General features: G+C 48.4%; 1 protein-coding gene across 1 annotated transcript in view; it reads left to right on the forward strand.

Moving 5' to 3' along the window:
- The first annotated feature begins 5,667 nt into the window (after positions 1 to 5,667).
- Positions 5,668 to 25,375, forward strand: part of ELMO3 (engulfment and cell motility 3) — a 56,864-nt gene continuing 37,156 nt past the window's right edge. The window contains exons 1-7 of the mRNA XM_063438665.1: positions 5,668 to 5,756; positions 6,105 to 6,199; positions 13,400 to 13,440; positions 13,598 to 13,670; positions 13,843 to 13,893; positions 21,429 to 21,598; positions 23,430 to 23,529. Of these exons, the coding sequence (XP_063294735.1) occupies positions 6,122 to 6,199; positions 13,400 to 13,440; positions 13,598 to 13,670; positions 13,843 to 13,893; positions 21,429 to 21,598; positions 23,430 to 23,529 (513 nt within the window). The 5' untranslated portion in view covers positions 5,668 to 5,756; positions 6,105 to 6,121. The remainder of the gene's footprint in view (positions 5,757 to 6,104; positions 6,200 to 13,399; positions 13,441 to 13,597; positions 13,671 to 13,842; positions 13,894 to 21,428; positions 21,599 to 23,429; positions 23,530 to 25,375) is intronic.

Raw genomic sequence — 25,375 nt, forward strand, 5'->3', positions numbered from 1 at the left:
TGTGTGTGTTCCCCCTCTTGCACAGGGTATGCATAAAAGCTGTGTGTGGCCAATAACATTGTGTTGTACCTCCAGGACAACACTGAGTGGTTCCTGAGTGGCTGAAGGCAATGAATTAGCGGAGGTAACTGGTTGGGTTAAAAGGGGTTCCGCTACAAACCCCCCTCTCCTTTTCAAACCTCCCTCTTCTCCTCTTCAATCCTAACCTCTCCTCTTTAAACCCAAACCTCCCCCTTCTCTTCATACCAAACCTCTCCTTCTCCTCTTTAAACCCTAACTTCCCCCTTCTCCTCTTCAAACCCAACCCTTAATCCACACCTTTCCCTTTCTAATCCACCCACCCCTCACTTTACCTCTCCTGAGTAATAATCATAATAACCATAAAAACCCCTTCTCCTCTTCTAATCCCCCTTCTCTTCTAATGCACACCCCTCACTCCACCTCTCCTAATCCACTTTTCCTATTACTTTACCTCCAATCCACCCCCGTTCTTATCAACTCTCCTGAACTGATAATTTCAATATATTCTAGGCCAAGGTAACTGAGGTAGAGAAATTGTAGAATGTTTTCAGTTTAGCTAGATTTTGCCAATCCCTTGCAAATTCACCACAATTCACTTTTTAGGGGTTATTCAATATAGTAAGAATGGTTTGTGTTACATGTTTGTAGGGACATGGTTTGTGGAGTTGCATGTGTGTTGAGAGATTACTTGCAGTTGCCTATGTTGGGGTAAGCTGACTGCGGTGTTGTGTATGCAGGGGGGAGCCTGCTTGTCGTATTATGTGTCTGTTATAGGTTTGCATGTTTATGGGTAGTGTATGTGTGGGATTGAGTGTGTGTCTATATTAAAATGACATCTCTTCCGACACCTCTATACCACGTAATTTCTGTCACCTTGTTTTAATGCATTTTGGTGTCATAGGGAGGAATAACATGGACCAATCTGAGAGTTTCCAAGTGTATATATATATATATTGGTTTTGGACACTTGGTCTTTGCCCGGTCGTGGTTCCCATTCTGGTTTCCAGTCAGTGCGTTTCTCTTGTATTCTAATTTTCTGGCTTTAACCTCGGCTTGTACTTCACTGATTATTTTGGGTCTTTTTTCAGATTTTTGATTATCCTTTATGTCCAGCCTGGCCATTCTAAGGACCAGCATACGCTATTGTCAGTTTAGCTGATCCAGGTTCTGGGTGAGGCACTGGATCCTGACATTGTCCTAAACCACACACACCCCTCACTTCACCTCTTCTAAACCATACAAGCCTCCTCCCATGATCTATACTGGCTTTCGTTCACGCCACCTCTCCTGCACTGACACAGTGATCACATTTGACGTGCACGGTGTGCCACAGTGATCACATTTGACGTGCACGGCGAGACACAGTGACCACATTTGACGTGCACGGTGAGACACAGTGATCACATTTGACGTGCACGGTGTGACACAGTGATCACATTTGACGTGCACGGTGTGACACAGTGATCACATTTGACATGCACGGTGAGACACAGTGATCACATTTTACGTGCACGGCTTGACACAGTGATCACATTTTACGTGCACGGCTTGACACAGTGATCACATTTGACGTGCACGGCGTGACATAGTGATCACATTTGACGTGCACGGCGTGACACAGTGATCACATTTGACGTGTACCGCGTGCCACAGTGATCACATTTGCCGTGCACCGCGTGCCGCAGTGATCACATTTGACGTGCACGGCTTGACACAGTGATCACATTTGACGTGCACCGCGTGCCACAGTGATCACATTTGACGTGCGTGGCGAGACACAGTGATCACATTTGACGTGCACGGCGAGACACAGTGATCACATTTGACATGCACGGCGAGACACAGTGATCACATTTGACGTGCACGGCGAGACACAGTGATCACATTTGACGTGCACGGCGAGACACAGTGATCACATTTGACGTGCATGGCGTGACACAGTGATCACATTTGACGTGTACCGCGTGCCACAGTGATCACATTTGACGTGCACGGCGAGACACAGTGATCACATTTGACGTGCACGGCGTGACACAGTGATCACATTTGACGTGTACCGCGTGCCACAGTGATCACATTTGCCGTGCACCGCGTGCCGCAGTGATCACATTTGACGTGCACGGCGTGACACAGTGATCACATTTGACGTGTACCGCGTGCCACAGTGATCACATTTGCCGTGCACCGCGTGCCGCAGTGATCACATTTGACGTGCACGGCTTGACACAGTGATCACATTTGACGTGCACCGCGTGCCACAGTGATCACATTTGACGTGCGTGGCGAGACACAGTGATCACATTTGACGTGCACCGCGTGCCACAGTGATCACATTTGACGTGCACGGCGTGAAACAGTGATCACATTTGACATGCACGGCTTGACACAGTGATCACATTTGACGTGCACGGTGAGACACAATGAACATTACAACACAAATAAATGCAGGATAAATTCAAATCAATAACTAAACTGAAATGAAATGTAGTGTCTCCACATTGAGGCATTGTCCCATGAGAATAATGGAATCCAAGAATGTTTCAATAAATATCTAATTCAGTGAAATCACAAACTCAGCCTCTCCTGCACTCACTCCCCATTCACTGCATCTCTCCTGCACTCACTCACATTCACTGCATCTCTCCTGCACTCACTCCCCATTCACTGCATCTCTCCTGCACTCACTCCCCATTCACTGCATCTCTCCTGCACTCACTCCCGTTCACTGCATCTCTCCTGCACTCACTCCCCATTCACTGCATCTCTCCTGCACTCACTCACATTCACTGCATCTCTCCTGCACTCACTCCCCATTCACTGCATCTCTCCTGCACTCACTCCCCATTCACTGCATCTCTCCTGCACTCACTCCCGTTCACTGCATCTCTCCTGCACTCACTCCCGTTCACTGCATCTCTCCTGCACTCACTCCCCATTCACTGCATCTCTCCTGCACTCACTCCCCATTCACTGCATCTCTCCTGCACTCACTCCCATTCCATCTCTCCTGCACTCACTCCCCATTCACTGCATCTCTCCTGAACTCACTCCCATTCACTGCATCTCTCCTGAGCTCACTCCCCATTCACTGCATCTCTCCTGCACTCACTCCCCATTCACTGCATCTCTCCTGCACTCACTCCCCATTCACTGCATCTCTCCTGAACTCACTCCCCATTCACTGCATCTCTCCTGAGCTCACTCCCCATTCACTGCATCTCTCCTGCACTCACTCCCATTCACTGCATCTCTCCTGAACTCACTCCCCATTCACTGCATCTCTCCTGCACTCACTCCCGTTCACTGCATCTCTCCTGCACTCACTCACTCACATTCACTGCATCTCTCCTGCACTCACTCCCCATTCACTGCATCTCTCCTGCACTCACTCCCCATTCACTGCATCTCTCCTGCACTCACTCACGTTCACTGCATCTCTCCTGCACTCACTCCCCATTCACTGCATCTCTCCTGCACTCACTCCCCATTCACTGCATCTCTCCTGCACTCACTCCCATTCCATCTCTCCTGCACTCACTCCCCATTCACTGCATCTCTCCTGAACTCACTCCCATTCACTGCATCTCTCCTGCACTCACTCCCCATTCACTGCATCTCTCCTGAACTCACTCCCATTCACTCCATCTCTCCTGAACTCACTCCCCATTCACTGCATCTCTCCTGAGCTCACTCCCCATTCACTGCATCTCTCCTGCACTCACTCCCCATTCACTGCATCTCTCCTGAACTCACTCCCCATTCACTGCATCTCTCCTGAGCTCACTCCCCATTCACTGCATCTCTCCTGCGCTCACTCCCATTCACTGCATCTCTCCTGCACTCACTCCCATTCACTGCATCTCTCCTGAGCTCACTCACATTCACTGCATCTCTCCTGCACTCACTCCCCATTCACTGCATCTCTCCTGAACTCACTCCCCATTCACTCCATCTCTCCTGAACTCACTCCCCATTCACTCCATCTCTCCTGAACTCACTCCCCATTCACTGCATCTCTCCTGAGCTCACTCCCCATTCACTGCATCTCTCCTGAGCTCACTCCCATTCACTGCATCTCTCCTGAACTCACTCCCCATTCACTGCATCTCTCCTGCACTCACTCCCATTCACTGCATCTCTCCTGAGCTCACTCCCATTCACTGCATCTCTCCTGAACTCACTCCCCATTCACTGCATCTCTCCTGCACTCACTCCCGTTCACTGCATCTCTCCTGCACTCACTCCCATTCACTGCATCTCTCCTGCACTCACTCCCCATTCACTGCATCTCTCCTGCACTCACTCCCCATTCACTGCATCTCTCCTGAACTCACTCCCATTCACTCCATCTCTCCTGAACTCACTCCCCATTCACTGCATCTCTCCTGCACTCACTCCCGTTCACTGCATCTCTCCTGCACTCACTCCCATTCACTGCATCTCTCCTGCACTCACTCCCATTCACTGCATCTCTCCTGCACTCACTCCCCATTCACTGCATCTCTCCTGAACTCACTCCCCATTCACTCCATCTCTCCTGAACTCACTCCCCATTCACTGCATCTCTCCTGAGCTCACTCCCCATTCACTGCATATCTCCTGCACTCACTCCCCATTCACTGCATCTCTCCTGAACTCACTCCCCATTCACTGCATCTCTCCTGAGCTCACTCCCCATTCACTGCATCTCTCCTGCACTCACTCCCCATTCACTGCATCTCTCCTGAACTCACTCCCCATTCACTCCATCTCTCCTGAACTCACTCCCCATTCACTGCATCTCTCCTGAGCTCACTCCCCATTCACTGCATCTCTCCTGAACTCACTCCCCATTCACTGCATCTCTCCTGAGCTCACTCCCCATTCACTGCATCTCTCCTGCACTCACTCCCCATTCACTGCATCTCTCCTGAACTCACTCCCCATTCACTGCATCTCTCCTGAGCTCACTCCCCATTCACTGCATCTCTCCTGCACTCACTCCCCATTCACTGCATCTCTCCTGAGCTCACTCCCCATTCACTGCATCTCTCCTGAGCTCACTCCCATTCATTGCATCTCTCCTGCACTCACTCCCCATTCACTGCATCTCTCCTGAACTCACTCCCCATTCACTGCATCTCTCCTGAGCTCACTCCCCATTCACTGCATCTCTCCTGCACTCACTCCCCATTCACTGCATCTCTCCTGAACTCACTCCCCATTCACTGCATCTCTCCTGAGCTCACTCCCCATTCACTGCATCTCTCCTGCACTCACTCCCCATTCACTGCATCTCTCCTGAACTCACTCCCCATTCACTCCATCTCTCCTGAACTCACTCCCCATTCACTGCATCTCTCCTGAGCTCACTCCCCATTCACTGCATCTCTCCTGAACTCACTCCCCATTCACTGCATCTCTCCTGAGCTCACTCCCCATTCACTGCATCTCTCCTGCACTCACTCCCCATTCACTGCATCTCTCCTGAACTCACTCCCCATTCACTGCATCTCTCCTGAGCTCACTCCCCATTCACTGCATCTCTCCTGCACTCACTCCCCATTCACTGCATCTCTCCTGAGCTCACTCCCCATTCACTGCATCTCTCCTGAGCTCACTCCCATTCATTGCATCTCTCCTGAACTCACTCCCCATTCACTGCATCTCTCCTAAATTCACTCCCATTCACTCCACCTCTCCGGCCCTCCCCCAACTCCACCTTTCTGCTCCGACTGACAGGAAGCAAGTTGCAGGTAATTATTTCTATTATTCTTAACTCATGTAAAACAGGAAAACAACACTTCTAGTAAACCTGCTGGTGTCCCCCAATGTCCCCCAATGTCCCCCTGGTTCTGGCATTCGTTCTGTCTGTCTGCTTTCCCCCGGGGGAGAGTTTGATCCCCCTTCCCCCTCCTCTTTGTATTTTTAGTTTCTTACTCCCAACGTTTCAAAGAAGTGAAACATTTTTACTGTTTGAGAAATAAACTATTTTACCCATTGTGCATTTATAAACAATTCTCTGTATTGTGTTGTTTTATAAGCCAAGTACTCTACGTAGAAAAAAAAAATACTATAATTATTTTTACATTTTTTTTCTGCAGTTTGAAAGTAAGGGAAAATGGAGCCTTCAAAGAATATTGTGAAAATTGCTATCCAGATGATGGGGGCTTATCCCCAACTTATTGAACTGAATCAGGTATTATCTGTCTATTGCTAACCACAGCAACCGCATTCTCTGTCTATTGCTAACCACAGCAACCGCATTCTCTGTCTATTGCTAACCACAGCAACCGCATTCTCTGTCTATTGCAAAACACAGCAACCGCATTCTCTGTCTATTGCAAAACACAGCGACCGCATTCTATGTCTATTGCTAAACACAGCGACCGCATTCTCTGTCTATTGCTAAACACAGCAACCGCATTCTCTGTCTATTGCTAAACACAGCAACCGCATTCTCTGTCTATTGCTAACCACAGCAACCGCATTCTCTGTCTATTGCTAAACACAGCGACCGCATTCTCTGTCTATTGCTAAACACAGCAACCGCATTCTCTGTCTATTGCAAAACACAGCAACCGCATTCTCTGTCTATTGCTAACCACAGCAACCGCATTCTCTGTCTATTGCAAAACACAGCAACCGCATTCTCTGTCTATTGCTAACCACAGCAACCGCATTCTCTGTCTATTGCGAAACACAGCAACCGCATTCTCTGTCTATTGCAAAACACAGCAACCGCATTCTCTGTCTATTGCTAAACACAGCAACCGCATTCTCTGTCTATTGCAAAACACAGCAACCGCATTCTCTGTCTATTGCAAAACACAGCAACCGCATTCTCTGTCTATTGCTAAACACAGCAACCGCATTCTCTGTCTATTGCGAAACACAGCAACCGCATTCTCTGTCTATTGCAAAACACAGCAACCGCATTCTCTGTCTATTGCTAAACACAGCAACCGCATTCTCTGTCTATTGCTAAACACAGCAACCGCATTCTCTGTCTATTGCGAAACACAGCAACCGCATTCTCTGTCTATTGCAAAACACAGCAACCGCATTCTCTGTCTATTGCTAAACACAGCAACCGCATTCTCTGTCTATTGCTAAACACAGCAACCGCATTCTCTGTCTATTGCAAAACACAGCAACCGCATTCTCTGTCTATTGCGAAACACAGCAACCGCATTCTCTGTCTATTGCAAAACACAGCAACCACATTCTCTGTCTATTGCTAACCACAGCAACCGCATTCTCTGTCTATTGCTAAACACAGCAACCGCATTCTCTGTCTATTGCAAAACACAGCAACCGCATTCTCTGTCTATTGCAAAACACAGCAACCGCATTCTCTGTCTATTGCTAAACACAGCAACCGCATTCTCTGTCTATTGCGAAACACAGCAACCGCATTCTCTGTCTATTGCAAAACACAGCAACCGCATTCTCTGTCTATTGCTAAACACAGCAACCGCATTCTCTGTCTATTGCTAAACACAGCAACCGCATTCTCTGTCTATTGCGAAACACAGCAACCGCATTCTCTGTCTATTGCAAAACACAGCAACCGCATTCTCTGTCTATTGCAAAACACAGCAACCACATTCTCTGTCTATTGCTAAACACAGCGACTGCATTCTCTGTCTATTGCTAAACACAGCGACTGCATTCTCTGTCTATTGCGAAACACAGCAACCGCATTCTCTGTCTATTGCGAAACACAGCAACCGCATTCTCTGTCTATTGCTAACCACAGCAACCGCATTCTCTGTCTATTGCTAAACACAGCAACCGCATTCTCTGTCTATTGCTAACCACAGCAACCGCATTCTCTGTCTATTGCTAAACACAGCAACCGCATTCTCTGTCTATTGCAAAACACAGCAACCGCATTCTCTGTCTATTGCTAAACACAGCAACCGCATTCTCTGTCTATTGCGAAACACAGCAACCGCATTCTCTGTCTATTGCAAAACACAGCAACCGCATTCTCTGTCTATTGCTAAACACAGCAACCGCATTCTCTGTCTATTGCTAAACACAGCAACCGCATTCTCTGTCTATTGCAAAACACAGCAACCGCATTCTCTGTCTATTGCGAAACACAGCAACCGCATTCTCTGTCTATTGCAAAACACAGCAACCACATTCTCTGTCTATTGCTAAACACAGCGACTGCATTCTCTGTCTATTGCTAAACACAGCGACTGCATTCTCTGTCTATTGCGAAACACAGCAACCGCATTCTCTGTCTATTGCGAAACACAGCAACCGCATTCTCTGTCTATTGCTAAACACAGCGACTGCATTCTCTGTCTATTGCAAAACACAGCGACCGCATTCTCTGTCTATTGCTAAACACAGCAACCGCATTCTCTGTCTATTGCTAAACACAGCAACCGCATTCTCTGTCTATTGCGAAACACAGCAACCGCATTCTCTGTTTATTGCAAAACACAGCGACCGCATTCTCTGTCTATTGCTAAACACAGCAACCGCATTCTCTGTCTATTGCGTGACACAGCAACCGCATTCTCTGTTTATTGCAAAACACAGCGACCGCATTCTCTGTCTATTGCTAAACACAGCAACCGCATTCTCTGTCTATTGCTAAACACAGCAACCGCATTCTCTGTCTATTGCTAAACACAGCAACTGCATTCTATGTCTATTGCGTGACACAGCAACCACATTCTCTGTCTATTGCGAAACACAGCGACCGCATTCTCTGTCTATTGCGTGACACAGCAACCGCATTCTCTGTTTATTGCAAAACACAGCGACCGCATTCTCTGTCTATTGCTAAACACAGCAACCGCATTCTCTGTCTATTGCTAAACACAGCAACCGCATTCTCTGTCTATTGCGTGACACAGCAACCGCATTCTCTGTTTATTGCAAAACACAGCGACCGCATTCTCTGTCTATTGCTAAACACAGCAACCGCATTCTCTGTCTATTGCTAAACACAGCAACCGCATTCTCTGTCTATTGCTAAACACAGCAACTGCATTCTCTGTCTATTGCGTGACACAGCAACCACATTCTCTGTCTATTGCGAAACACAGCGACCGCATTCTCTGTCTATTGCGTGACACAGCAACCGCATTCTCTGTTTATTGCAAAACACAGCGACCGCATTCTCTGTCTATTGCTAAACACAGCAACCGCATTCTCTGTCTATTGCTAAACACAGCAACCGCATTCTCTGTCTATTGCGTGACACAGCAACCGCATTCTCTGTTTATTGCAAAACACAGCGACCGCATTCTCTGTCTATTGCTAAACACAGCGACCGCATTCTCTGTCTATTGCTAAACACAGCAACCGCATTCTCTGTCTATTGCTAAACACAGCAACCGCATTCTCGGTCTATTGCAAAACACAGCAACCGCATTCTCTGTCTATTGCAAAACACAGCAACCGCATTCTCTGTCTATTGCTAAACACAGCAACCGCATTCTCTGTCTATTGCAAAACACAGCAACCGCATTCTCTGTCTATTGCAAAACACAGCAACCGCATTCTCTGTCTATTGCAAAACACAGCGACCGCATTCTCTGTCTATTGCTAAACACAGCAACCGCATTCTCTGTTTATTGCAAAACACAGCAACCGCATTCTCTGTCTATTGCAAAACACAGCAACCGCATTCTCTGTCTATTGCTAAACACAGCAACCGCATTCTCGGTCTATTGGGAAACACAGCGACCGCATTCTCTGTCTATTGGGAAACACAGCAACCGCATTCTCTGTCTATTGCAAAACACAGCGACCGCATTCTCTGTCTATTGCTAAACACAGCAACCGCATTCTCTGTCTATTGCTAAACACAGCAACCGCATTCTCTGTCTATTGCTAAACACAGCGACCGCATTCTCTGTCTATTGCAAAACACAGCGACCGCATTCTCTGTCTATTGCAAAACACAGCAACCGCATTCTCTGTCTATTGCTAAACACAGCAACCGCATTCTCTGTCTATTGCTAAACACAGCGACCGCATTCTCTGTCTATTGCAAAACACAGCAACCGCATTCTCTGTCTATTGCAAAACACAGCAACCACATTCTCTGTCTATTGCTAAACACAGCGACTGCATTCTCTGTCTATTGCTAAACACAGCGACTGCATTCTCTGTCTATTGCGAAACACAGCAACCGCATTCTCTGTCTATTGCGAAACACAGCAACCGCATTCTCTGTCTATTGCTAACCACAGCAACCGCATTCTCTGTCTATTGCTAAACACAGCAACCGCATTCTCTGTCTATTGCTAACCACAGCAACCGCATTCTCTGTCTATTGCTAAACACAGCAACCGCATTCTCTGTCTATTGCAAAACACAGCAACCGCATTCTCTGTCTATTGCTAAACACAGCAACCGCATTCTCTGTCTATTGCGAAACACAGCAACCGCATTCTCTGTCTATTGCGAAACACAGCAACCGCATTCTCTGTCTATTGCTAAACACAGCGACTGCATTCTCTGTCTATTGCAAAACACAGCGACCGCATTCTCTGTCTATTGCTAAACACAGCAACCGCATTCTCTGTCTATTGCTAAACACAGCAACCGCATTCTCTGTCTATTGCGAAACACAGCAACCGCATTCTCTGTTTATTGCAAAACACAGCGACCGCATTCTCTGTCTATTGCTAAACACAGCAACCGCATTCTCTGTCTATTGCGTGACACAGCAACCGCATTCTCTGTCTATTGCGTGACACAGCAACCGCATTCTCTGTTTATTGCAAAACACAGCGACCGCATTCTCTGTCTATTGCTAAACACAGCAACCGCATTCTCTGTCTATTGCTAAACACAGCAACCGCATTCTCTGTCTATTGCTAAACACAGCAACTGCATTCTCTGTCTATTGCGTGACACAGCAACCACATTCTCTGTCTATTGCGAAACACAGCGACCGCATTCTCTGTCTATTGCGTGACACAGCAACCGCATTCTCTGTTTATTGCAAAACACAGCGACCGCATTCTCTGTCTATTGCTAAACACAGCAACCGCATTCTCTGTCTATTGCTAAACACAGCAACCGCATTCTCTGTCTATTGCGTGACACAGCAACCGCATTCTCTGTTTATTGCAAAACACAGCGACCGCATTCTCTGTCTATTGCTAAACACAGCGACCGCATTCTCTGTCTATTGCTAAACACAGCAACCGCATTCTCTGTTTATTGCAAAACACAGCGACCGCATTCTCTGTCTATTGCTAAACACAGCAACCGCATTCTCTGTCTATTGCTAAACACAGCAACCGCATTCTCTGTCTATTGCTAAACACAGCAACTGCATTCTCTGTCTATTGCGTGACACAGCAACCACATTCTCTGTCTATTGCGAAACACAGCGACCGCATTCTCTGTCTATTGCGTGACACAGCAACCGCATTCTCTGTTTATTGCAAAACACAGCGACCGCATTCTCTGTCTATTGCTAAACACAGCAACCGCATTCTCTGTCTATTGCTAAACACAGCAACCGCATTCTCTGTCTATTGCGTGACACAGCAACCGCATTCTCTGTTTATTGCAAAACACAGCGACCGCATTCTCTGTCTATTGCTAAACACAGCGACCGCATTCTCTGTCTATTGCTAAACACAGCAACCGCATTCTCTGTCTATTGCTAAACACAGCAACCGCATTCTCGGTCTATTGCTAAACACAGCAACCGCATTCTCGGTCTATTGCAAAACACAGCAACCGCATTCTCTGTCTATTGCTAAACACAGCAACCGCATTCTCTGTCTATTGCAAAACACAGCAACCGCATTCTCTGTCTATTGCAAAACACAGCAACCGCATTCTCTGTCTATTGCAAAACACAGCGACCGCATTCTCTGTCTATTGCTAAACACAGCAACCGCATTCTCTGTTTATTGCAAAACACAGCAACCGCATTCTCTGTCTATTGCAAAACACAGCAACCGCATTCTCTGTCTATTGCTAAACACAGCAACCGCATTCTCGGTCTATTGGGAAACACAGCGACCGCATTCTCTGTCTATTGGGAAACACAGCAACCGCATTCTCTGTCTATTGCAAAACACAGCGACCGCATTCTCTGTCTATTGCTAAACACAGCAACCGCATTCTCTGTCTATTGCTAAACACAGCAACCGCATTCTCTGTCTATTGCTAAACACAGCGACCGCATTCTCTGTCTATTGCAAAACACAGCGACCGCATTCTCTGTCTATTGCAAAACACAGCAACCGCATTCTCTGTCTATTGCTAAACACAGCAACCGCATTCTCTGTCTATTGCTAAACACAGCGACCGCATTCTCTGTCTATTGCTAAACACAGCGACCGCATTCTCTGTCTATTGCTAAACACAGCGACCGCATTTTCCATGTGTGGAGTTATGCAATAAATGCATTCTCTGCGCATTAAGTTATGCAGCGACTGCATGTCAAAGCGAAATCATTCTATGTGCATGGCATAATGCAGTGGCCACAATTGACATCATTCACGGTGACACAATAACCATATTTGTTTGTATTAAAATGATACAACACTTCCGGCCACTCTATACCACGTCATTTTCTGTGACCTCATTTTAATGCATTTTAGTGTCACAGGTATAACGTGGATCAATCTGAGTACATATATATATGTTTTGGACACTGGTCTTTGCCAGTGGCTTTATTAACACGACGTGCACGGTGTGACACAGTGATCACATTTGACGTGCACGGTGTGACACAGTGATCACATTTGACGTGCACGGCGAGACACAGTGATCACATTTGACGTGCACGGCGAGAAACAGTGATCACATTTGACGTGCACGGTGTGACACAGTGATCACATTTGACGTGCACAGCGTGACACAGTGATCACATTTGACGTGCACAGCGATCACATTTGACGTGCACGGTGAGACACAGTGATCACATTTGACGTGCACAGCGATCACATTTGACGTGCACGGTGAGACACAGTGATCACATTTGACGTGCATGGCATGACAGTGATCACATTTGACGTGCACGGCGAGACACCGTGATCACATTTGACGTGCACGGTGAGACAAAATGAACATTACAACACAAATAAATGCAGGATAAATTCAAATCAATAACTAAACTGAAATGAAATGCAGTGTCTCCACATTGAGGCATTGTCCCATGAGAATAATGGAATCCAAGAATGTTTCAATAAATATCTAATTCAGTGAAATCACAAACTTTTCATATCAGTGCTATCTCTGGCTCCGTTTTGTTAGCTATATTGCAAATGTCCTCATAAAACCTGTGGCATTTAACTTCCTTTTCACAAACCTACCAGTGTCAGACTAAATTTGTGGTCATTTCATTTAATACACGATACCTCTAGTATATGCAATAATTCCCGTCTTGTTTCAGAGCAAACCTTTGTCAGCTGTCCTGAAGGACGTTTGTGATACGTAAGTATTATGGGAGTTGGCGTAGTGGGAGGGGTTCGCAGAGATAGAAAAAATATTGTCATCTCTAATATCTCTAATGGGAAAACATTAAAACAAATGACAATTCTCCTATGGAAGATCTAAGAGGGAGCTGATATGCACATTCTATAACCTGCAGGTGGAATATCAGTAATCCTGAACAGTACACACTGCAGTATGTGGACGGACACCAGGAATACATCACAGAGCTGGTGAGTCCAATATCTGTCGTATAAACATAGCACGTATAGCAGCTCAGATACGTGGATTACTGTGGCACTTTGCCAACACGAAGATGATGGATTCTGGAGGTGGTTTATAATTGACCAGGCATCGGCTTTGCCAGTAACGCTCTTCTCAGTGTGTCTTGTTTTGCTTTATTAGAACAGAATGGATATTAAGAATGGCAGTATCCTGAGACTCACCACGTCCCCGGTAAGTACTCCAGCTTGCAAGATTTAGGATTGCCAGGTACGAATGGGAACGTTTTTTACAGTGATCCCTCCCTCCCCATCACTTGGCTCAACTACGTCGTCACTGGGCCCATCTCCACGTGCTTTTGTTTTACATAGAAAAATTTACATTTGCAGATCTGTCAGTTTTGGGTAGCTCTGGGCAGGTTTTCAATTGTTTTATTAATGTGGCTTAATATCGCTCCAGGATTTATTAACATGGCTTAACCCCTTAAGGACCAAACTTCTGGAATAAAAGGGAATCATGACGTGTCACACACGTCATGTGTCCTTAAGGGGTTAAAGGGACACTCTAAGCATCAAAACAACTGGCTTAATGTAGCAGTTTTACTATACTATTCTACCAAACTACTTCCCTAATACTTACCTTGCCTTTTGTGTCACTATACCCCACTCCCTCTAACATGTAAGCTCACTGAGCAGGGCCCTCAATCCCTCTGTTACTGTGTCACTATACCCCACTCCCTCTAACATGTAAACTCACTGAGCAGGCCCTCAATCCCTCTGTTACTGTGTCACTATACCCCACTCCCTCTAGCATGTAAACTCACTGAGCAGGGCCCTCAGTCCCTCTGTTACTGTCACTATACCCCACTCCCTCTAACATGTAAACTCACTGAGCAGGGCCTCAATCCCTCTGTTACTGTGTCACTATACCCCACTCCCTCTAGCATGTAAACTCACTGAGCAGGGCCCTCAGTCCCTCTGTTACTGTCACTATACCCCACTCCCTCTAACATGTAAACTCACTGAGCAGGGCCTCAATCCCTCTGTTACTGTGTCACTATACCCCACTCCCTCTAACATGTAACCTCACTGAGCAGGGCCCTCAATCCTTCTGTTACTGTGTCTCTATACCCCACTCCCTCTAACATGTAAGCTCACTGAGCGGGGCCCTTAATCCCTCTGTTACTGTGTCACTATACCCCACTCCCTCTAACATGTAAGCTCACTGAGCAGGCCCTCAATCTCTCTGTTACTGTGTCACTATACCCCACTCCCTCTAACATGTAAATTTACTGAGCAGGGCCCCCAATCCCACTGTTACTATCACTATACCCCACTCCCTCTAACATGTAAGCTCACTGAGCAGGGCCCTCAATCCCTCTGTTACTGTGTCACTATACCCCACTCCCTCTAGCATGTAAACTCACTGAGCAGGGCCCTCAATCCCTCTGTTACTGTGTCACTATACCCCACTCCCTCTAACATGTAAGCTCAATGAGCAGGCCCTCAATCCCTCTGTTACTGTGTCACTATACCCCATTCCCTCTAACATGTAAACCCACTGAGCAGGCCCTCAATCCCTCTGTTACTGTGTCACTATACCCCACTCCCTCTAACATGTAAACTCACTGAGCAGGGCCCCCAATCCCTCTGATACTGTGTCACTATACCCCACTCCCTCTAACATGTAAACTCACTGAGCAGGGCCCCCAATCCCACTGTTACTATCACTATACCCCACTCCCTCTAACATGTAAACTCACTGAGCAGGGCCCTCAATCCCTCTGTTACTGTCAGTATTCCCCACTCCCTCTAACATGTAACCTCACTGAGCAGGCCCTCAATCCCTCTGTTACTGTGTCACTATACCCCACTCCCTCTAACATGGAAACTCACTGAGCAGGGCCCTCAATCCCTCTGTTACTGTGTCACTATACCCCACTCCCTCTAACATGTAAACTCACTGAGCAGGGCCTCAATCCCTCTGTTACTGTCACTATACCCCACTCCCTCTAACATGTAAACTCACTGAGCAGGGCCCTCAATCCCTCTGTTACTGTGTCTCTATACCCCACTCCCTCTAACATGTAAGCTCACTGAGCGGGGCCCTTAATCCCTCTGTTACTGTGTCACTATACCCCACTCCCTCTAACATGTAAGCTCACTGAGCAGGGCTCTCAATCCCTCTGTTACTGTGTCACAATACCCCACTCCCTCTAACATGTAAGCTCACTGAGCAGGGCCCCCAATCCCACTGTTACTATCACTATACCCCACTCCCTCTAACATGTAAACTCACTGAGCAGGGCCCTCAATCCCTCTGTTACTGTCAGTATTCCCCACTCCCTCTAACATGTAACCTCACTGAGCAGGCCCTCAATCCCTCTGTTACTGTGTCACTATACCCCACTCCCTCTAACATGGAAACTCACTGAGCAGGGCCCTCAATCCCTCTGTTACTGTGTCACTATACCCCACTCCCTCTAACATGTAAACTCACTGAGCAGGGCCTCAATCCCTCTGTTACTGTCACTATACCCCACTCCCTCTAACATGTAACCTCACTGAGCAGGGCCCTCAATCCCTCTGTTACTGTGTCTCTATACCCCACTCCCTCTAACATGTAAGCTCACTGAGCGGGGCCCTTAATTCCTCTGTTACTGTGTCACTATACCCCACTCCCTCTAACATGTAAGCTCACTGAGCAGGGCTCTCAATCCCTCTGTTACTGTGTCACAATACCCCACTCCCTCTAACATGTAAGCTCACTGAGCAGGGCCCTCAATCCCTCTGTTACTGTGTCTCTATACCCCACTCCCTCTAACATGTAAGCTCACTGAGCGGGGCCCTTAATCCCTCTGTTACTGTGTCACTATACCCCACTCCCTCTAACATGTAAGCTCACTGAGCAGGGCCCCCAATCCCACTGTTACTATCACTATACCCCACTCCCTCTAACATGTAAACTCACTGAGCAGGGCCCTCAATCCCTCTGTTACTGTCAGTATTCCCCACTCCCTCTAACATGTAACCTCACTGAGCAGGCCCTCAATCCCTCTGTTACTGTGTCACTATACCCCACTCCCTCTAACATGGAAACTCACTGAGCAGGGCCCTCAATCCCTCTGTTACTGTGTCACTATACCCCACTCCCTCTAACATGTAAACTCACTGAGCAGGGCCTCAATCCCTCTGTTACTGTCACTATACCCCACTCCCTCTAACATGTAAACTCACTGAGCAGGGCCTCAATCCTTCTGTTACTGTGTCACTATACCCCACTCCCTCTAACATGTAACCTCACTGAGCAGGGCCCTCAATCCCTCTGTTACTGTGTCTCTATACCCCACTCCCTCTAACATGTAAGCTCACTGAGCGGGGCCCTTAATCCCTCTGTTACTGTGTCACTATACCCCACTCCCTCTAACATGTAAGCTCACTGAGCAGGGCCCTCAATCCCTCTGTTACTGTGTCACTATACCGCACTCCCTCTAACATGTAAGATCACTGAGCAGGCCCTCAATCTCTGTGTTACTGTGTCACTATACCCCACTCCCTCTAACATGTAAACTCACTGAGCAGGCCCTCAATCCCTCTGTTACTGTCACTATACCCCACTCCCTCTAACATGTAAACTCACTGAGCAGGCCCTCAATCCCTCTGTTACTGTGTCACTATACCCCACTTCCTCTAGCATGTAAACTCACTGAGCAGGGCCTCAATCCCTCTGTTACTGTGTCACTATACCCCACTCCCTCTAGCATGTAAACTCACTGAGCAGGGCCCTCAATCCCTCTGTTACTGTGTCACTATACCCCACTCCCTCTAGCATGTAAACTCACTGAGCAGGGCCCTCAATCCCTCTGTTACTGTGTCACTATACCCCACTTCCTCTAGCATGTAAACTCACTGAGCAGGCCCTCAATCCCTCTGTTACCGTGTCACTATACCCCAATCCCTCTAACATGTAACCTCACTGAGCAGGGCCTCAATCCCTCTGTTACTGTGTCACTATACCCCACTCCCTCTAGCATGTAAACTCACTGAGCAGGGCCCTCAATCCCTCTGTTACTGTGTCACTATACCCCACTCCCTCTAGCATGTAAACTCACTGAGCAGGGCCTCAATCCCTCTGTTACTGTCACTATACCCAACTCACTGAGCAGGCCCTCAATCCCTCTGTTACTGTGTCACTATACCCCACTCCCTCTAACATGTAAGCTCACTGAGCAGGTCCTCAATCCCTCTGTTACTGTGTCACTATACCCCACTCCCTCTAGCATGTAAACTCACTGAGCAGGGCCTCAATCCTTCTGTTACTGTCACTATACCCACTCCCTCTAACATGTAAACTCACTGAGCAGGCACTCAATCCCTCTGTTACCGTGTCACTATACCCCAATCCCTCTAACATGTAACCTCACTGAGCAGGGCCTCAATCCCTCTGTTACTGTGTCACTATACCCCACTCCCTCTAGCATGTAAACTCACTGAGCAGGGCCCTCAATCCCTCTGTTACTGTGTCACTATACCCCACTCACTCTAACATGTAAGCTCACTGAGCAGGTCCTCAATCCCTCTGTTACTGTGTCACTATACCCCACTCCCTCTAGCATGTAAACTCACTGAGCAGGGCCCTCAATCCCTCTGTTACTGTGTCACTATACCCCACTCCCTCTAACATGTAAACTCACTGAGCAGGGCCTCAATCCCTCTGTTACTGTGTCACTATACCCCACTCCCTCTAACATGTAAACTCACTGAGCAGGGCCTCAATCCCTCTGTTACTGTGTCACTATACCCCACTCCCTCTAGCATGTAAGCTCACTGAGCAGGGCCCTCAATCCCTCTGTTACTGTGTCACTATACCCCACTCCCTCTAACATGTAAACTCACTGAGCAGGGCCTCAATCCCTCTGTTACTGTGTCACTATACCCCACTCCCTCTAACATGTAAACTCACTGAGCAGGCCCTCAATCCCTCTGTTACTGTGTCACTATACCCCACTCCCTCTAACATGTAAGCTCACTGAGCAGGTCCTCAATCCCTCTGTTACTGTGTCACTATACCCCACTCCCTCTAGCATGTAAACTCACTGAGCAGGGCCCTCAATCCCTCTGTTACTGTGTCACTATACCCCACTCCCTCTAGCATGTAAACTCACTGAGCAGGGCCCTCAATCCCTCTGTTACTGTGTCACTATACCCTCCTGCACAGGATACCGCTGTCTCACCCAAACAGTAGATGAGACTTCGTGAAGAAGAACGGTTTTATTAGGTCAAGGCACACTAACTTTTTTTTTTTATTCTTTATTTTTGTTGTGCACAAGAGTAACAAATAGCCTTGGTGCGCCACAACAGCGACATCAGGGTAAGTTGGTAAACATTTGCAATACAGGGTGTGGCAGTCGTTAGTCAGGCACATTTTTAAGTTAATGAGATCTATATTTTAACAGTTTATGTTCTCGTTTAGTTTAAGTGAGTTAGCAAGATGCATATGTCAGGGAAGAGTTTTCTGAGGAGTGACAAAGAAGGAAAAACCTGACCTGTACAATCGGAATATAAACAAGGCTGTTCAATTAAGTACATGCTAATTGTGTAACGATAGTGTAACATGAGCGTCAGGGCACAGTTTACATTATTAGAGAAAAAAGATTTGCACGAAAAGCCTATATGGTTCAGCTTCTAGTAGTGTAATAACTGGCTAATCCTGCAATTATTGAAGTTAGCTTGTTTAGGGAGTATATCTAGACCCTGTTGCTAAAGTGTGTCATCGCAGTAACATCTAGCCATATCTAGGTGATTATGCCATAACAAGATTTAACAGAATGTGAGACCACAAAAGGAAAAATAATATGATCAATTGCGGTCTAACTCGTGGGTAGTTCCATGGGCAGTCTGATCAGAGTTCCAGGTGAGTGTTGAGGCTCACTGCCGGAGGCGTCTGTGAGCTGGCCTTATTGTATGGTGAGTCGGTGGTCAGCCGATACCCATACTGGGCAGGGAGGTGCCTGGCGTCTGAAGTGTCCGTACGGCTTCTGCAGCGTCTCTGTGTGGTGCGTCTGTTACCCTTGCCGCAGCGCACTGCTCGGTTTCAGCCTTGGGTCACCGCGTGGGAGCCTGCTGGTCTGTGGTGTTGTGCTTTGGCATGTTGCCGTGGCCTTGGGGGCACCCAGCCCTCACCTTGCCCCATTTGTGGAGGTGGGTGTGTATGCCCGGGTCTGTGAGGTTCGTTACCCGCCCTGTCGTGGGTCGACGCCTGCGTGGCCGGACTGCCTCCCCGAAGGTCTGCAGTGGGTCTCCATATCGGCGTCGGCGGATCTCCGAGGCCACTGCCCGTGCCGCCTGAGGGTAGGGCACTCCCCTGTTGCACAGTATCCCGCAGAAGGCCGAGCAGAGTCGGTCTAGGGCCACCAGAGGATGAGGGTGCTCCTGGGTGTTTACATTTGTGTTCTTTAGTTGTCGGTGGGTGGCCATCTTGGACACACTCTGGCTGACTCGTGCTGTCGCCGGTTGTCAAGATTGTCTCCCTTGTTTTCGTCGTTAGCCTGCTTGTCTTGTGGGGACCGGGATATCCCCCACCGGTCCAGAGGGGGGGAGGGGTTAGGAGGTCAGTGGTGCTTTCTGGGGTGTACGGTGTCGAAGAGAGCGGCCGCCTCTTCCCGACTCCAACTCCTGCAGGCCTCAATTTGCGTTGCGGTCTATGTGCCCCTACAGGTTCCAAAAGGGTATCCCCAGATTCTTTGGAGCTCCCCCGGCGTGGGTAGAGCACCTTAGTAGGTCTTTGGGCTACACAGCTGCTGATATCGCCTTATTTTCTGCTCGTCCGCTGGGAGCTCCTTCCCCACGGGTCTGTTCAGCTTGGCGGTCAGACTCCGCCCCCTCAGGCACACTAACTTTACACAAATCCCCAGCATGGGGTCTCCATTAAGTACAACATAAACCCACCCAGGCGTATATTGGAGATAATTGAGTCAGCTCTCTGTTAAACTAATTTTCTACAGAACACAGAGAACTAACATATGAAAAACCCCAAAAATACACACATACAAAAATTAGAAGCACCCACACATGCTCTACATCCCCAGAAAGCTCTCTCTGGAGCACCCATCATGTCCAAAGAACACTCAGATCAGATATGGCTAGCCCGAATTAGGTGGAAGTTGAAAGTTTCAGCTAGCCATCTATCCGGTGCAGGGAGTGATTGGTAGATGTTCCTGGTCACCTTAAGTCACTGCACTTTCCGTGAGTACATGGAGCTCCCCCAAGTTCTTGGTGTTGTTCAATGCCTCTCCACCTCTTCTGTTACCCTCCAAAGAGCGGCCTGATTGAATGTCCTGGGACCGAAAGCGCTCTGTTCAAAAGTAGCAGCAGACCGCAGCAACTCTGCTATACGCTACTGAGTAACCTGCTATACGCTACTCAGCACCCCTTGGAGTGACAAATGAGCTCTTGTGGATAACCAGAAAGGGGTGCTGGGCAGTAAGACATGGGTTGGGGATTAGTCCATACTGATATAGTCTTTTTGGAGGAAGTGGAGGGTCAGGGAGACATGGACCCGGTGTAGGTGACTGGAGAGTCTGTCACACTTCACTTATCAATTCATTCATCCAGTTTGGTTCTAATTCACAGTCTTTCATGATGCTCTTGGTTGAAATGATGTGGTTTTATAATCATGCTCTTGGCCAATGTATTTCGAGATTGTCTTCATGCCTCTGCTCTTGCAGTATACACCATGTTATCCATGGATTTATCCGCCCCCCTTTACAGGACAAGGAGGCCATCAGTCTTTGCACTGGAGCACAGAGCCATAACCTAGATGTGAAATCTGAATCTCTGAAGAAGCTGGCGATTCTATCGAGAGATGTCACATTTGCTCAAGAATTCATCAACCGGGATGGCCTCTCCATCCTATCCAGGATTGTGGAGGAGGAAGAAGGGTGAGATTTGAATCTGATGTGGTTTGCTTTACTGAAGATACATTGTAGTAGTAAGACCAATGTGTTTTCCATTCATCAACATGTCTTTTTCAATTTATTTGTGAGATTGTTATAAAATAGGCATTCTCGTGCATGAGAAACCAAGTTACCATTCACTAGTAGGCTGCATACAGTTGGGGAACTACCACAGTCGCAGGGGTTGCAACTGTGACCGTGGGCCACCCACATCACTCCAGGCCCAATGCAAAGCGCAACTGGCCCGGGGCCTGCGGTTGCCTGGAGACCGGCAGGAGGGGAGCACACAGCACAGTGTGTAGCATTGCCGACCAGTGCACAGTCTGACAGGAAGTGCTCACTAAGAGCACATCCTGGCAGCCCGGGAACTGCATGTGCCGAGCAGGTAAGGAGGGGAGGGGGAAAAAAAAGTAATGGAGGGGCTGGGGAGAGAAGGGGCATCATGGAGGGGCAGTGGAGGGAGGGGGCATCATGGAGGGGCTGGGGAGGGAAGAGAGCATGATGGAGGGGCTGGGGAGAGGGTGAGCATGATGGAGGGCAGGGGAGAGGGGAGAGCATCAATGAGGGGCTGGAGAAGGGGGTGAGCATCATGGAGGGGCAGGAGATGCGGTAGAGCATGATGGAGGGAGGGAGCATGATGGAGGGGCTGAAGACGGCGGAGAGCATGATGGAGGGGCTGGGGAGAGGGTGAGCATGACTGAGGGGCTAGGGAGGAGGGCGTGCATGACTGAGGGGCTGGGGAGGAGGGCGGAGTATGATGGAGGGGATGGTGAGGGCAGGGAGTATGATAGAGGGGCTGGGTAGGGAGGGAGAGAAACACAAGGAAGGGATGGGGTGTGGGAGAGACACGTGGAGAGACTGGGTGGGAGAATGAGACATGTGGAGGGACAAGGGGGGGGGGGTGGAACACATGGAGAGGCTAAGGGGGAAGAATGAGACACATTGGGGGGGGGGGGGCACCAGGGCCCGGTGGTTTCTAGTTACGCCTCTGGCTGCATAGCATTTCAAAATGACAAAGCCTTGAGATGGCTAAACTCAGTCTTCATTGAGGTATCCTGGCACCCACATAGTCCATGCGGCAGATGATGTCGAAGATCGAATATTGACGCAGTGAGTAATGGAGGACACGTCTAAACCTTATTATTAACTTTGTGTTTAATAATTGGGCGCTGTGCAAGCTGGGACCATGCACACTGCGTGACCATGTGAGTGCACAAGGGGTGTGCCCAGGCACATCCTAATCAGGGTGCGATTGTCCCCAAAGTCCTAAGTTTTGGCATCTCCCTACTTGAAATAACTCATTATCTGATTGAAGATAAGGATTTTTATAATTACATGAATAATGTTTTTGTTTAATTTTTCAACTTTGAATTAGTCTTAAATTGGTGTTTAAAAAAATGGTTTCGCTACTTTTTTATTTATTTTATGAATAGATATGCAATGACTTGTGAGAGTTGGCTTTTCACTAGTATCCTTTTGATTAAAATAGTCAGTGCAAATTGTAATAAATAGTGCGCTACCACCTGTGGTTCCACCTGAGCCAGAACCTTCAGTGACAGTCAGGAGAAGAGGGGCCACTAGAGATTACAGGAGGCAGCTAGAGATTACAGGAGCAGGGGGACAGCTAGAGATTACAGGAGCAGGGGGGCAGCTAGAGATTACAGGAGCAGGGGGGCAGCTAGAGATTACATGAGCAGGGGGCAGCTAGAGATTACAGGAGCAGGGGGGCAGCTAGAGATTACAGGAGCCGAGGGACAGCTGCCCTTTTTCCTTGTGTTAAAGACGCCAGCTGAATGTTTCTTCCATGTCGTTACAGGGAGGGAGATGTCATGGCTCACACTCTGAGAGCCATCTCGGAGCTCATGGAACATGGAATGGTATCATGGGAGACTTTCAGCACATCATTCATACACAAAGTAAGACATTACAATCTATAAACCTTAGCTAGTACTTCACACACCCATCTAATCGTCTGTCCACCTTAACTAGTACTTCCCTCGTCCATCAATATGTCTACCTTAAAGGGAAGCAAATTCATTTTCCTGGCACTATAGCTTCCCCTTCCGTCAAGGCCCACCCCGTGGAGCAGAAGGAATTAATAATTCCTTCTGTCACTTACCTGGGTCCAGCGCCAATGTCCTTTGGTGTTGGCTCAGCTCCGCCCAGGCTCCTCCCCCGCTGATATCAGCCAGCAGGGGAGACCGAATGTGCATGAGCGGCAATGGTTGCGCTCGCATTAGGATCTCCCCATAGGAAAGAATTGTTTAATGCTTTCCTGTGGGGATTCCGGTGACGCTGGATGTCCTCATGCATTGTTTAGATGACCAAAAGTCGTCTAAGCGCCCGTAGATCCCTCTAGTAGACACCTTCTAGGGTTAACTCCTCCTTTATAAAAACTGCAATAAATACATGCTCAGGGTTAATGGTGATGGGACTTGGCTGAATGAGCTGAAGTGGTCTGGGTGCCCACAGTGTCCCTTTAACTAGTACTTTACCCATCCATCAATAGGTCTACCTTAACTAGTACTTCCAGTGGCGTACATACCGGGGTTGCAGGGGTCGCGGCTGCGACCGGGCCCGGCCACCCTGCGACCCGGTATGTACCCACTGTGGCGAGCTTCTTCTCCTGTGGGGCCCAGGAGCCGGCCACCTCAGGGCCCCCCGAGGCTGGCCCTGGTAGCACCCGGCCGGCAGCCTGGCGCGCGCGCGAGGGAGCACTCTCCCTGGCTGAGTGCTTCCTCTTCAGCTCCCTTCAGCGCGCGAGGGAGCTGAACAGGAAGCACTCAGGGGAGAGTGCTCCCTCGCGCGCCCGCCAGGTGACACCACTGGACCCCAGGGAATCCCCTCAGCTGTCCCAAAGGTAGGGAGGCTGGGGGGATTAAATAATAAAAAAAACAAGTGTGTGTGTGTTAGAGAGTGTGTGTGTGTGTTAGTGTTAGAGTGTGTCAGTGAGTGTCTGTTACTGAGTGTGTTTAGTGAGTGAGTGTCTGTCTGTCAGCTAGTGTGTATGCATCTGTTCGTGAGAGTGTGTGTGTGTTTGTGTGTGTCTTAAGCACTTACCTTTCTCCAGCGGCGGACTCCCTTGGCGCTGGGGATCTCTCCGCCCCGATCCGCCTCTCAGCTCTGAATGCCCATAAGTGGCAAGAGCCGCACGCGCATTCAAACCGCCCATAGGAAAGCATTACTCAATGCTTTTCTATGGACGTTCAGCGTCTTCTCACTAGAGGCTGGATTAACCCTCCGTGAAACATAGTTTCGCTATGTTTTCAGCTGCAGGGTTAAAACGAGAGTGACCTGGCACCCAGACCACTTAATTGAGCTGATGTGATCTGGGTGTCTGTAGTGGTCCTTTAAGTGTACGTGTATCTGCATGCACTGGCGTACATACTGCGGTCGCAGGGGTGGCAGCCCTGCGACCCGGCGCCCGCCGCCATGTGTTGCGGCCCCAGCCCGCGCAGAGTAAGCATGGGGGGGGGGAGGGGGTGGAGGAGGGGAGGAGGCCACGGATCAGTTTTCGCACCGGGGCCCCATGGGTTGTGTGTGCGCCACTGAGTACTTCCCTCATCCATCAATTTTTATACCTTAACTAGTACTTCAGCCACCTATTGAGAAAATCTCATCCCTAGCTTTCATTATATAACAGGATGGTTCCGCCATATACGTACACCTTGGGTCAGATAGTGTTTGAATGGAACAGTTATTGGGTGTGATCATGTCACTGCTCTGTGCTGGGAATGAAGCAGGGAAGACTATAGAGACTAA

This window comes from Pelobates fuscus, chromosome 12 (genome assembly GCF_036172605.1).
Source record: "Pelobates fuscus isolate aPelFus1 chromosome 12, aPelFus1.pri, whole genome shotgun sequence".
Taxonomy (NCBI): Eukaryota; Metazoa; Chordata; class Amphibia; order Anura; family Pelobatidae; genus Pelobates; species Pelobates fuscus.